The sequence below is a fragment of the Lactuca saligna genome, chromosome 7 (genome assembly GCF_052625555.1).
Source record: "Lactuca saligna cultivar CGN05327 chromosome 7, ASM5262555v1, whole genome shotgun sequence".
In the NCBI taxonomy this organism is placed as follows: domain Eukaryota; kingdom Viridiplantae; phylum Streptophyta; class Magnoliopsida; order Asterales; family Asteraceae; genus Lactuca; species Lactuca saligna.
The window spans coordinates 183,255,868-183,268,556 of NC_136423.1; the positions used below are offsets into that span (position 1 = coordinate 183,255,868).

General features: G+C 32.9%; 1 protein-coding gene and 1 long non-coding RNA gene across 7 annotated transcripts; one reads left to right on the plus strand and one right to left on the minus strand.

Annotated features, from left to right (window-relative positions):
• The first annotated feature begins 2,525 nt into the window (after positions 1 to 2,525).
• On the plus strand, positions 2,526 to 8,985 carry LOC145005620 (ribonuclease 3-like protein 2). Of its 6 annotated transcripts, XM_078964734.1 has the most exons (10): positions 4,637 to 5,206; positions 5,277 to 5,402; positions 5,640 to 6,107; positions 6,480 to 6,632; positions 6,896 to 7,025; positions 7,104 to 7,621; positions 7,703 to 7,861; positions 8,199 to 8,328; positions 8,414 to 8,648; positions 8,766 to 8,985. In XM_078964734.1, exons 3-10 carry the CDS (start codon positions 5,649 to 5,651, stop codon positions 8,935 to 8,937), a joined length of 1,956 nt encoding a protein of 651 aa, XP_078820860.1. In that variant the 5' UTR covers positions 4,637 to 5,206; positions 5,277 to 5,402; positions 5,640 to 5,648; the 3' UTR covers positions 8,938 to 8,985. The 6 variants fall into 6 exon arrangements, with proteins under 6 accessions (XP_078820863.1, XP_078820860.1, XP_078820858.1 ...); XM_078964737.1 differs by lacking the exons at positions 4,637 to 5,206; positions 5,277 to 5,402 and adding an exon at positions 2,526 to 2,542 and having other exon boundaries at positions 5,647 to 6,107; XM_078964732.1 differs by having other exon boundaries at positions 4,637 to 5,402.
• On the minus strand, positions 8,986 to 9,718 carry LOC145005621 (uncharacterized). The gene is made up of 2 exons (XR_013662636.1): positions 9,524 to 9,718; positions 8,986 to 9,436 (listed from the first exon to the last, which is right to left on the minus strand). It is a non-coding gene; the product is annotated as an uncharacterized LOC145005621 (long non-coding RNA).
• Positions 9,719 to 12,689: the final 2,971 nt, after the last annotated feature.

The following is a 12,689-nucleotide window of genomic DNA, read 5'->3' on the forward strand; positions in this document are numbered from 1 at the left end:
ACACACACACATATTTAAGAACACAACCAGACACTTATGAACACCTACCCTCTGCCACTAATCGTGTGTGTATACATAAACAATTTTTGAAATTTGTGTTCTTAACCCGCTGTGATGATTCTGAAATTTCCATTCTTTTTCTCTCTATATAAACCTGTTGTTTTTGGGTTTCAAGATAGCAAAAACTAATCCATTCAATAAACCTCTTTTACAACTATAAAAAGACACAAACAAAAACACAAAAACCATTTTAGATTCAAGAACTGCTGCCATTTTCTATGATTTCCTTCTTAATCGACTCAAGCACCAAAAATCACAGGCCCTTTCACTCCCTTCATTATCTTTTTTCTTGAATCAATCGAGCTCTAATCGATCACAATCCTCCCTTCTTCTCTAATTGATAACAATCATTCCCACGTCTTGACTCACTCTGAATCGACCCAAGCAACAAAAATCGCACCAAATTCGCTCATTCTTATCTAATCGATCACAATCTTTCCATCTTCTCTTGAATTCGAAATCAGGTACGTGCCAATGGGTTTTTCAAGGGTAGTTCACATGGTGATGGTGTTTGGTGGTAGCTAGAATGGTGGGTGTTCTTATGACGAATCATATATTTCCATAGAACATATGTGTGTTATATGGGGGTTCTTATAACGAAGCAGATGTCCAATCCTTCATCAGTCACATGCATGGAGGAAGAAAGATTACTCCGTCCCTAACTACCAACTACCAACACCCAAACTTACTCTTTTTGTCTCTGAACGTCCAAAACTTCACCTTTTGTGCAAAATGAGTTCGATTGCCAAATCAGAAATGGATACATCTTCCCTGAATGGTTTCTGGGTTCAAAATCAAAGCAGAAGATGATGAGGGCAGTTCATCTAATCCTAAAAATGAGTTGTTTTTTTTGTGTGTGTGTGTATGTGTGTGTGTGTATATATATATATATATATATATATATATATATATATAGAGAGAGAGAGAGAGAGAGATAGAGAAAGAAAGAAAGAAGTTTATTATTATGATTTATAATTATTTAAATATATAAAGCATGAAAGAAAAATATAAAATAAATATATAAGGGTATTACAATAATTTCAGTTTTCAAAGGGACTAAAATCACATATAAACATAGTCAAAAGGACCACGAAGCCAAAAAAATCGAAGTTTGGACTAATACCCGATAAAAATACATATCACGTGGACCAGCTTTGTCCTATCTCTTATTCTAATCTCCATATCTAATAAAAGAATAGTTTTATTCTCCTCTTGACATGTGTCATCTTATTAAACCTCATAATTAATGCATATTTTATTTTCCTTTTGTCATGTGTCATTATATTATATTTCCTAATCTCCTAATTAATACATGACATTTATAAACCTATTTATTCTCCATTTCAAATTTTAAATTTGTCATTTTAATTATATTAAATTAATAACATTAGAATAAAATTTAAAATAAACTTAAAACAAATTATAAAGTGATATAATTTCACATATTCATTTAAATCAATGATTAAAATTTATATTACTAAAAAAATCATTTAATTAATAATTTATTTAAAATAATTGATTAATAATTTTTAGTTTTTATTTTAAAAGTTTAATTAATTGTATAACCATGGTTCTCAAGAGTTATAAACTAGTTTCTAATAAGTTTATTCTCTTATTGACATGTATCATACTATTAGAACTTCTCATTAATATTAAATGTCACCTATCATACCACTTATCAACCAATTAATTATTTATTTTAAATTTCAAAATTTAAATTTATCACTCTAATTATATTAAATTCTCCATTTTAAATTTGAAATTATAAATTTTCTCAGTATAATTATATTAAATTAATAACATTAAATTAAAAAATAAAATAAAGTTAATACATATTATAAGGTGATATAACTTTACATATTTATTTAGATCAACGATTATAATTTTATATAATTAAAAAAATATTACTTAAATAATAATTTATTTAAAATAACTGATTAATAATTTTTAATTTTTAATATGATAATTTAATTAATTTTATAAGATTGGTTTTCACATTATAAATTAGTATTTTAATAATTTGTTTGCCATTTACTTGAAATGATCCAAGCTAGAGAAAACGATACATTATTTCTACTCACCGCATATTAGGGTTGAAATAAATTTAAATCATATTCATATAAAAGTATAAAACCCTCTCCAACCTCACCTTCGATTCTTGTTCCCTACATCGACATTGATTTTGAAGATTTTGCAGTTGAAGGAATTGGCCCGAATCAGGGTATCGTTCCCCATTACAAGTAGAACAACGCACTGTAGCTTTTGGAGACGGTAGAGGTAAATTTGTATTTATGTTTTCAGTTTAAGGTTTTGATCGATTTTGATGATGATATGCGTTTCTGGGGTAATGTATTGTTTGGGTTCATATTAGTTTCATTAGGGAAAGTTGTTGCCACGATTAGTTGTGAAGAAAAGTATGCATTATCCATGGGAGGCTGAGGTCAATAGTGCACACAAGAAAGCTATTTTAGTATAAATAATGGTATTGTCCATTTTCTGCTATGCCAATCACCTATTTGGGAATTTCATATAATAATGATAAGAGTATTAAAAAAAATCATGAAAGATATTTTCAATTTCCTTCCACATATTCACTTTGAAATTTTATCTTATTTATCACTTAATCCATTTCCTAAAGTTATTCTTCTTTCTAATCTTTAGATTTGTTGAGGTTGCTCGGGCATTAGATACCATAAATGCAACCCTGTCCAACCCCAACCTGATCAAAATCAAATATTGCCTGTTTTGGGGTAAACCACCAGCAGTGTGTCTTAATGGTTAAGGCCAACATTGCACTAATAAGCCCAATATATTGGGTTTGGTTGATGTGGGACAAGTGTGTACTCCTCCATTCAGACACTTGGGTTCATCTAGTTGTCTCCCACCACAAGAGACAACCAAACGATAAGAATCAATCCTAATAGAATTAACTCCTTCCATTTTCTTGAGGACTAAGAAGAAAAATAACTTTTGAAAATTGATTGAAAGACAAATAAGATAGAATTACAGAGAGAGATTAAGAGGGGGGAATTGATAATATCATTCATTCATAATCGTTTGGGGCTCTCTCCTACCATTATGTTACATTTAAGTAGGTTCTTATGTTATGCCATAAGAAAAATATAAAGCATGCAGAAGTTAGATAATACTCTTATGTAGACCAAAAAATGAAGTAGCTTATTGGGATACACTATTGGACCACGACCTTCCATGGATCGCATGCACATCAAGTAATGCCATGCCATAAGGTCACGTGGCACATGCCTCTAGCGGCCATATGACTATATGAAATACAAATACAGTTGTGTGAGAGTTTGTTTTACTTCTTGTACAGTCTTATAGATTTTTTTCCAGCATGAATGCTAACACAGTGTCTAGTATGTCAAAGCTAGATCTTTCCTTATATTGGACTCACTAGGGATTTACTTCAAATATCGCAGTAAAACAAAATAACTACTAAATTATGATACTTGATAGTTGATAAATCGTTATAACCCCTTTAGTCAAAATCAGTCAAATACGTCATGAATAAGTCAAAGTCGATGGCATAAATATGAAACTCAACATAATGAAAAACATATAGCATGCATGCTTCTAGATTTGATATGTATCTAGTTTCCGTGAATTCAACGGGAACGAGTATGACACCTAAATCACATTAAAGAACCCATACAAATCAATATTGAAACATCATCGCAACCCCAAAGCAACCCTTTAAACCATCTACAAATATCATTAATAACCCACCAATAAATTTTGGGATCAAATACAATTGATAAACTCCAAGATAATTTATTATTTTCAAAATAAATTATCATTTAATTAGGTAATAGAGCCGGCCGCGATATTTACTAAATTTAGGCTCTAAAACTTGTTAATTCTGGAAAGTACAAAAAATATATTATGTATTGTGTTCATTTCATCTTGTAATAACTTATTAGACAAACTTTCATTCAAATATAACACAAAAAAATAAACTTGTTTCTACTTGAAAACGGTCAATTAGGTCTTCATAAGAGACAAAGTTTTCAATCACGTCTTCATGAGAGAGATTCTCTTTCGGTCATCCTTTTTTTAACATTCGTTGAAAATGGCGAGGAGGCATACTAAAGTGTAGAGAAACAACTCAGCAAAACGTCTGAATCAAAGACTGAAACAGTGAAATTAAAGTATGTATGTGGACTGTGAAGATGAGAAACAAAATCACTTTCTTATGCATTGAGAAGATAAGTGTCTGATTTTTGAATGTTTGTTGTCTGATTTTTTATTTTTGGGAGGGTGTTTAGTCTAAAAAGTCATTTTCAACAAAAAGATTTTTTGACTTATAACTTTTTTTAAAAGGTGTTTAGATTAACTTTTAAAAAAGTAAATGTTAAAAAACTAAAAGTCACAAATTCCTAAATTTTTAAACCACATATTAAAAGAACTTTTAAAATTGCCACAACACTTTTCCAAACTTTTAGACCAAAGATCCAAAAAAATCACTTTTAAAAATAATCCCAAACACCCTCTAAAAGCTAAAACAATATTGGTTGGGGGCTCAAACAGGGTCGGACCTTTTTTTTTTTATTTTTTTTTATTTTTTATGATGTGCTATGTATTTGGTATTTAGAGGGCCCAAATCAGTTCAGTAATGGAAATCCAGGGCCGACACAGTAGAGAAGTGCCTGAAGCCGGAAAAAAAGAGGTCCAGCCGTTTGCTCCTCTAGTCGGCTAGTCCTCTCGGCTCTTGATGACATCGCAAAAATCAACGATGGAAACCGGATCGTTTCGGATCTCAAGAATTAAGACTCACCTTCAAAAACCGTCTTTCAAAAATCCGATTCACGTGCGTTCAGAAATTCAAATCGCGAAAATACGACTCTCCTCATTTGAGATTGTCAAATCAGACTTATGGTTGTTCAGAAATCAGAGTCGCAAATCATACTCACGTTTCAATTTAAGAAATTGTTTTTGTTTCTCACCTTCGCAGTCGCCAGCCGACATTGCTTCAGCCTTTTCAAAACCATACAACCAACATTCAGAAATCAGACACTCGCCTTCGCACTATTACAAAAATTGCTTTTGTTTCACCTTCACAAACCTGCTAAATGCCTCATTGCCTCGTTGTCACTGTTTCACTGAAGTGTTACTCTTTGAGTCTTTCGTATGTTCTTTTGTTGAATTGTTTCTCCAATTTTGTTTTGTTTCACGGTTTTTGACTTTATGTCTTTCAGATTTTCTTTCTCAGCAATAGAGAAGGAAATCTACAAATTAGTGTTAACAAGGGAAAAGCAGAAAGAGAATCTAGTCATCTACAAATAAGGTTTTCAATTGTTGGGATAATGAACTGAAAGGAAAGGGTAACGAAATTTCGACTTTTCACTAAAAAAATTTTCGTTATCTATTTGCCTTTGAACTATTGAAACTGTTTACGTTTTACCCTTATGGCTGTTTCCGATGATAAGGGTAAAATGTGAACGGTTTCAATAGTTTATATCTTATGTCGCAGACTTGTCTCTATGCCCCACTTGATTTTCAATGATTTCTCTATTATAACATGCTCTTTTTGTTTCTTCCTATTATAACATCATACATAGTTTACAGATATGCCGACTTTATTTTCTCAATCAAAAAAGAGAAAAATGTTGTCGGATGTACATTTGGAGAAGATTGTGCACACGTACAACATTGACATTGCCCCCTACGATTTGGTCTCGGAAGAAAGTCAATCATCGAGTCAATGCATGAGAAATATGGCAGATTCAATTGCATCTGTAGAAGCCATATTGAGGTATAAATTCAATAACAGAAGTTTGTTGGAAGCAGCCCTAACTCATACTTCATACACTGAGTCTGAGTCCTACCAACGTCTCGAACTCCTTGGTGATGCTGTTGTTGGACTTGTCATCACAATTTTCTTTTACTTGGCTTACCCTGATGTTGACCCTGGTCAAATCTCTCTCCTCCGCTCTGCCAATATTAGTACCGAAAAACTTGCACGTGTGGCTGTTCGCAACGGGCTTTACAAATATGTCCGCCACAAAACCATCCTTCTCAATGATAAGGTATTACCTATCTATCTATATACATTTTGTTTTGCATATCCTACGTGGCATTTTAATTTTCAGAAACTGTAATTGTTATTCCAGATGATTGTTACCATTTTTCCAGAAACTATCATTGCTATTCCACATAAGCTTTTATAATTTTAAATTAACAATACCATGTAGTCTTTTTAACTCCACGTAAGCTATACAACCGTTTTTCTTGGGTTATCTGGTTACCAAAATTAGAAAATATAACGGTTTTAATGGATGCTAAAATAACATATTGTTTTTTTGAGCATGGGCGTTCAGGTTTTTGATATTTTTTTTCCTATATTTATGCCGTTACTTTTTGTAATTGAAATGTGAGAATATGGTGTTTGTTGGTATTAGGTTAGGAAATTTGTGATTGCGGTTGAAGATGAAGATGAGATGGTGGTGCATGGTGGGCAAATGAAAGCTCCAAAGGTGCTTGCTGATATTGTTGAATCGGTTGTTGGTGCTGTTTATGTAGATTGTGGGTTCTGTTTGCAAAGCCTGTGGATGGTGAGTAGTTGTGATCCTATATTCCTATTCCTATACAATCTCTTCAAATTCAATCAGGTCTTCCATCCTAACATTTAGCTCTGTCCCACTTGCCACTTGACCTCTATTTCTTTTTTATTCAATTACCTATTCAGTCTAGAAAAGTAACAGACCTTATGTAAAAGAAACGAACAGCCACTAAGCCACGGTTTTGCAATGAGGAAAAGTATGTGTAGACTGACTCGATAGCAGTGGATCAAATTGCTTTGACTTTTTGTTTTCAGATAATTAGAGAGCTACTTGAACCGATGGTTATGCTAGATGTTCTCGAGAAACAGCCGCAGCCTATTACCATGCTATACGAGGCATGCCAAAAAGAGGGGAAATTTGTTGACATAAAGAATTGGAGGAAAGGTTAGAACTTCTCTATAAAACTAATATTATAATATCCCTTGAGAAGAGAGATGCTAATATGTTCTCACCTTTTTTCAGGTGAGAGAAACATCGCAAGTGTTTATGTAGATGGAAGATTTATTGCCTCTGGCTCTTCAGAGAACAAAGAGAATGCTAAGCTTCATGCAGCTGAGGTTGCTCTATCAAAGTTAACAAGGCTAAAAAGCACGGATGCAATAAGTAGTAGTAGCCTACACATGAACATGATGTATCCTGATTGTTACAAGAGTGAATGCAGCAGGGACATGGAAAATTCCATTGGAGCTGTAGAAGCCATATTGAGGTACAACTTCAAGAGGAAAAGTTTGTTGGAAGCAGCCCTAACTCATTCTTCTTACACCGAGTCTCAATCCTACCAACGTCTGGAAATCCTGGGTGATTCTGTTCTTCGACTTGCCATCACTAATTTTATCTACTTGGCGTACCCTGATGTTGACCCTGGTCAAATCTCTCTCCTCCGTGCTGCCAACATTAGTACTGAAAAACTTGCACGCGTGGCGGTCCACAATGGGCTTTACAAATATGTCCGCCACAAAACCGTTGTTCTGAATGATAAGGTATTTTACCTATCTCTTGTTATTCCGTAATGCTCACTCAAAAAAGCCATTGCGTTATTATATGGTTTATGTTGTAATTAGGTTAGGGAATTTGTGATTGTGGTCGAAGAAGAAGAAGAAGATGAGATGGTGGTCCACGGTGGACAGATGAAAGCTCCAAAGGTGCTTGCTGATATTGTTGAATCGGTTGCTGGAGCTGTATTTGAAGATTGTGATTTCAATTTGCAAATCCTGTGGGTGGTGAGTGATTGTCATCCTTGCAAATTACTATTGCATAATTAAGATTTTGGAGTGAGAAGCTGATTCCTCTATACTATCAGGCTGTTTCTTTTTTACTTAATATGGACTGTTGACCCAAAAAACTCGGCTTAATGTTTTAAGACACTAACCCTTTACCTATTCAGTCTGGAAAAGAAACAAACTTTACATATTATCCATACAAGTCTTAATGTGAAAAAAAAGGTACAACCGATAAGCCATAGAGGAAAAGCTTCTGTGTAGAACGACCCTGACCCCGACATGATAACATAATTTGGTAGCGAATCAAATTGATGAATTACTGACTTTTTGTTTTCAGGTAATTAGAGAGCTACTTGAGCCGATGGTTATGTTAAATGTTCTTGAGAAACAGCCACAGCCTATTACCATGCTATATGAGGCATGCCAAAAAGAGGGGAAAATTGTTGACATAAAGAATTGGAGGAAAGGTTACAGCTTCTCTATATTATATGCATTTGCATCCTACGAATAGTGTGATATGATGGTATCTTATGTATTTGCATCTTTTTTCAGGTGAAAGAAACATTGCAAGTGTTTATGTTGATGGAAAGTTTATTGCCTCTAGCTCTTCAGAGAACAAAGAGAATGCTAAGCTTCATGCAGCTGAGGTTGCTCTATCTAAGTTAACAAGGCTAAAAAGCACTGATGCAATGAAAGATGATTCTGGTGAAGCCACTGAGATTAAAGGTGCAAAACGAAAAATACATGAACTTTGTAACAGGAGAAGGTGGCCAAAAGCGACTTACAGGTATGTAAATATTTTGCCTTTATTACTAATTAGATCATGTTAGATTGATTAAAGATGGAAACCAAATAATTACAAAATCCATTTAATTTTAATGTTTTTTTTTTCTTTTTCTTGCAGAGTTGAGCAAGAATCGGGTCCTGCACACAATAGAAGATATATAGCATCCGTGCAAATTGAACTTTCTGGTAAGATATTTTTCATGAAGGGAGAAGAGAGGTCAAAAGTCAAGGATGCAGAAAATTCTGCAGCTTCATCTATGTTTTATTCTTTACGAGAATTGGGATATTAATGAATGTCTGAAAACAAAAACTCATCTATGCATCTTACATTTGCCGCATTTGATTGTTACAAGAGTGGCAAGTAAAAACTCCAATAAAATATATATTTGTTTATAAATACAAAAAAGGACACCAGATAAAAAAGGAAAATCATATCCGTTCTAACGACTTCAATATGGAACCGAAAAGTCCAAATCTTTTTTTTTTTTGGAAACGGTGAGATATATAAACTAACAAGACATCACGACTAGCAAGGAACTAGAGCGTGGGCCGAAACAAGACACAATTACATGCAAAGAAAGATAAAGAAATTACATTATCCATAATATTGGTAGGGGAAGATATAAGGTTTTTAAATACCTTGTTATTTCTCAACTACTAGACATCACCACAATGAACAGATGATTGACATGAAGAGTTTGTGTTTTCTAGGGCACATAGTAGTGAAATCGAGAAGTTCCACAACACGAGTGAATTGTTGCAACGCCATTTTAGCACCCATTTTATGACCTAGTCAGCAAAATCATATATGGTTAACATGTTGTCAATATATTCAATGAGAGTAAAGCTTGCATAAAGAAGATTAAATGTCTGCACCTCTAGTAATGAATGTCTCGGTAGAGCCAGTGAGTCTGCCAAGGCAAGCACTTCACATAAAACATGTGATTTTCAACGAAACTACTTTATCCATCTGATATGATTAGCATCAGGGGCTGTGCAATAGGAATCCAAGTACCATCGCAAGACGTTGACTTTGAAGCAATCATTCGGGGATAAGTTAACATGCATTTTGAAATACTTCCACTTAGATTTTGAATCCCCCTAATTTCATATGGTTGATTTATTAGAACTGCAATGGATTTAACAAGCTTATTACCAATTTTATAATGACTAGTTACCTTGATCCGATTAATTAATATTATTAATTATGAAGTAACTAACACAAGGATCATGCGATTAGCTAACTAAATATCAATTAAATATTCGAGTTATGAGTGAAATGATCTAAGTGATTTCTAATGGATGATGATGACAATCAATTGAAACATGTCATGGATATCTAATTTGGTCCATCACTAGTCTCACACATTTAAGTTTACAATAATATCGGATTTGGTTCATCGCTAGTCTCAACCCTTTATTTTTCATAAATTCATTAAGTTACAAGTCAATAAAATTAGATTGGTCCTCATAACTATATCAAACTTAGTTGTAGGCAATAAAAATCTAAACATTAAGGTAAAACGATCAATCAAACAAACTACATAACCAAACTTTATAAATCCAACTAATAAATCAAATCATATTAGTTAGAGTTAATCTACATCTAAGCGGAAGTAAAAGGGTATTTGTCATAATCATCGTTGGAAAACAAAAAATAATCAAATAAGAAATGCTAAACATGGTGTCTAAAGCAAACCTAATGATTTTAGAACGTTTGCAAGCTTTAACTTTCAAAATGATGCTAAAAAATTGTTCTTCATCCTTGATTTCGACCAAAAAAGGTGTTAGATGAATTACTTTTCGTCTTTGAGGGTTGGTATCTCCAATATTTTTCAGCATATTGATTAGAATGGAAAAAATCATGTATTTATTGAATTCAGAGATGTCGCATCGTGTTCATGTATTTTCTGTGTTGTTGAGCATATTGTGCCCGGATCCTGCTTGAACTCTAAAGCTAGGTTGTGGCGCTACATGCTCTTTGTAGCGTCGCGGTTTTTCGAATTTAGGAAACTTTTTATCTTTATCTGTATCAACTCCATTCTTGTCCTAATATTTTCCTTTTTCTTAGCAGCTCTAATTTTAACTATATTTATCCAATTCAAAGCTTATTTGTAATGTTTGTAGATTTGAGGCCATCAACTCGCCGAGTTCCAACGGAAACTTGCCTTTTAAAAAATAAATCTCTTACCTAGAAATTGGGGATGTTAAAAGTCATATAATAGTTGGCATTGGTTTATTAATCATGTCAAGAAACATGTGGTAAAAAACGAGAGGGCATTTGTTTAATATCTGATCGTCATAGTGGAATACTAAAGGTTGTTAATGAGCAAGAATCTCCCTAGTTGGAGCCATATAGTTTTCACATGTATTATTTATTTTATTTCGTTAACCGCTTTTATGGTACAATTAGTTTATAAATGACATTTGAAAATGTTTTTACATGTATCGCTTGTGACATTACACCAACAACTTCCATGACAAGTTTTGTAACTCACGATTGAAAGTTTTAACTTACTGTGTTGGGAGTCATAACCAAGTTCGTAAGTTCAACTCCATTATGAAAGAAATTAGACAGCTAAATGCACAAGCTCGCCAATGGCTTGAGGGGCACTCCCTTTGTAGATGGATACTAGCACATGATTGTAGAAAGCGTTATGGAGCCCACTACAAATATGTCAGGGGTTTTCAACAATGTACTTAAGGAGCTCGTTTTTTTACCAATCACTCCATGTGTCTAACTTACATTCTACAGATTGGTTCACTACTTTGATGTCAGCCATCTTTTAGGATCAACTGCTCAAGCTAAAGGAGATATGTTTACACCCCCATGTGCTTGTAAAATAAGCAACACCAATGTCAAAAGTTACTGCACACAACTTAAAATCATTTAATCGAACGAAAGAAATTTTAGAGGTGGTTATGCAGAACGGAAAAAATGTGCAAGTTGTTGATTTTGAGAAAAAAATCTTGCACATGTGGTAAGTTGGAGGTATATAAATATCATTGTTCACATGTATTGAGTGTGCTTATTTTTCTTTAAATAGTAGTCAATATATTCAACAATATTACTTAATTGTTGGGTATTCAGCTACTTGGGTATCTGAGTTTTTCCCGGTTCCCCATGAATCATATTGGCCGGAGACAACTATTCAAAGAATGCTTCCAAATTCAGAATTAAAACGAAAGGAAAAAGATCGTTCTCCCTCAACAAAACTACGGAATGGAATGAACATTAAAGAAGGGAAACAAATAATCTTTGTGGAATTTGTAGGTAACCTGGTCATTATCAGAATACATGTTCTTCCAAACCAAGAAAAAGATTTGTTGATCCATAATTGTGTTTATTCGAGTAGAATTTCTTAATTTTTTTGGTATTTTATTTTAAATTTATCCACTTTATATTAAAATTTTGAAGTTTTTTTATTAAAAGTTTTTTTTGTTAACTTTAGGCTACATTTACTAGATATGTTTTTGAATACATTTGATTTTGTAATATTTATAAAACTTTCATTTTTTTTATTTATAACTATTAATTTAAACGTCATCGTATATCATTTTGTATTATTATCTATCTCTTTAAAACAATGTAAATGTTGTTTGTGTAAAAGAATTTATTGAGACTGGTAGGTATGGGTAACGACCATACCGGCATTTTTAGAGAAAAAGAAAAAAAAAAAAAACGTTAAATGAAGATGGTGGTGGTAACGGAAAGCAACGTGCAGACGTATAACACCCAACAACGATGAAGATGAATGGTGTTTGTGTGCTATTACGTTCAAAAACACACCGATGAGCGTTATCCATACCCAACAGTCTGAATAGAAAGATAAAAAAAATAAGGTACTGGTTAGCAAAAAATAACTAGACCAAGGCAATTTTTTTTTTTTTTTTGAAAAATAGATTTTCTATACTACGATTTTAATTGTTATCTTGTATGAAATATACAATTTTAAAAATAAAGAAAATAAATATTTTTGTAGAAAATATAAATTTGGATAAATATGTATTACAATTAAAAGCTAATACTTTTAAACCCACT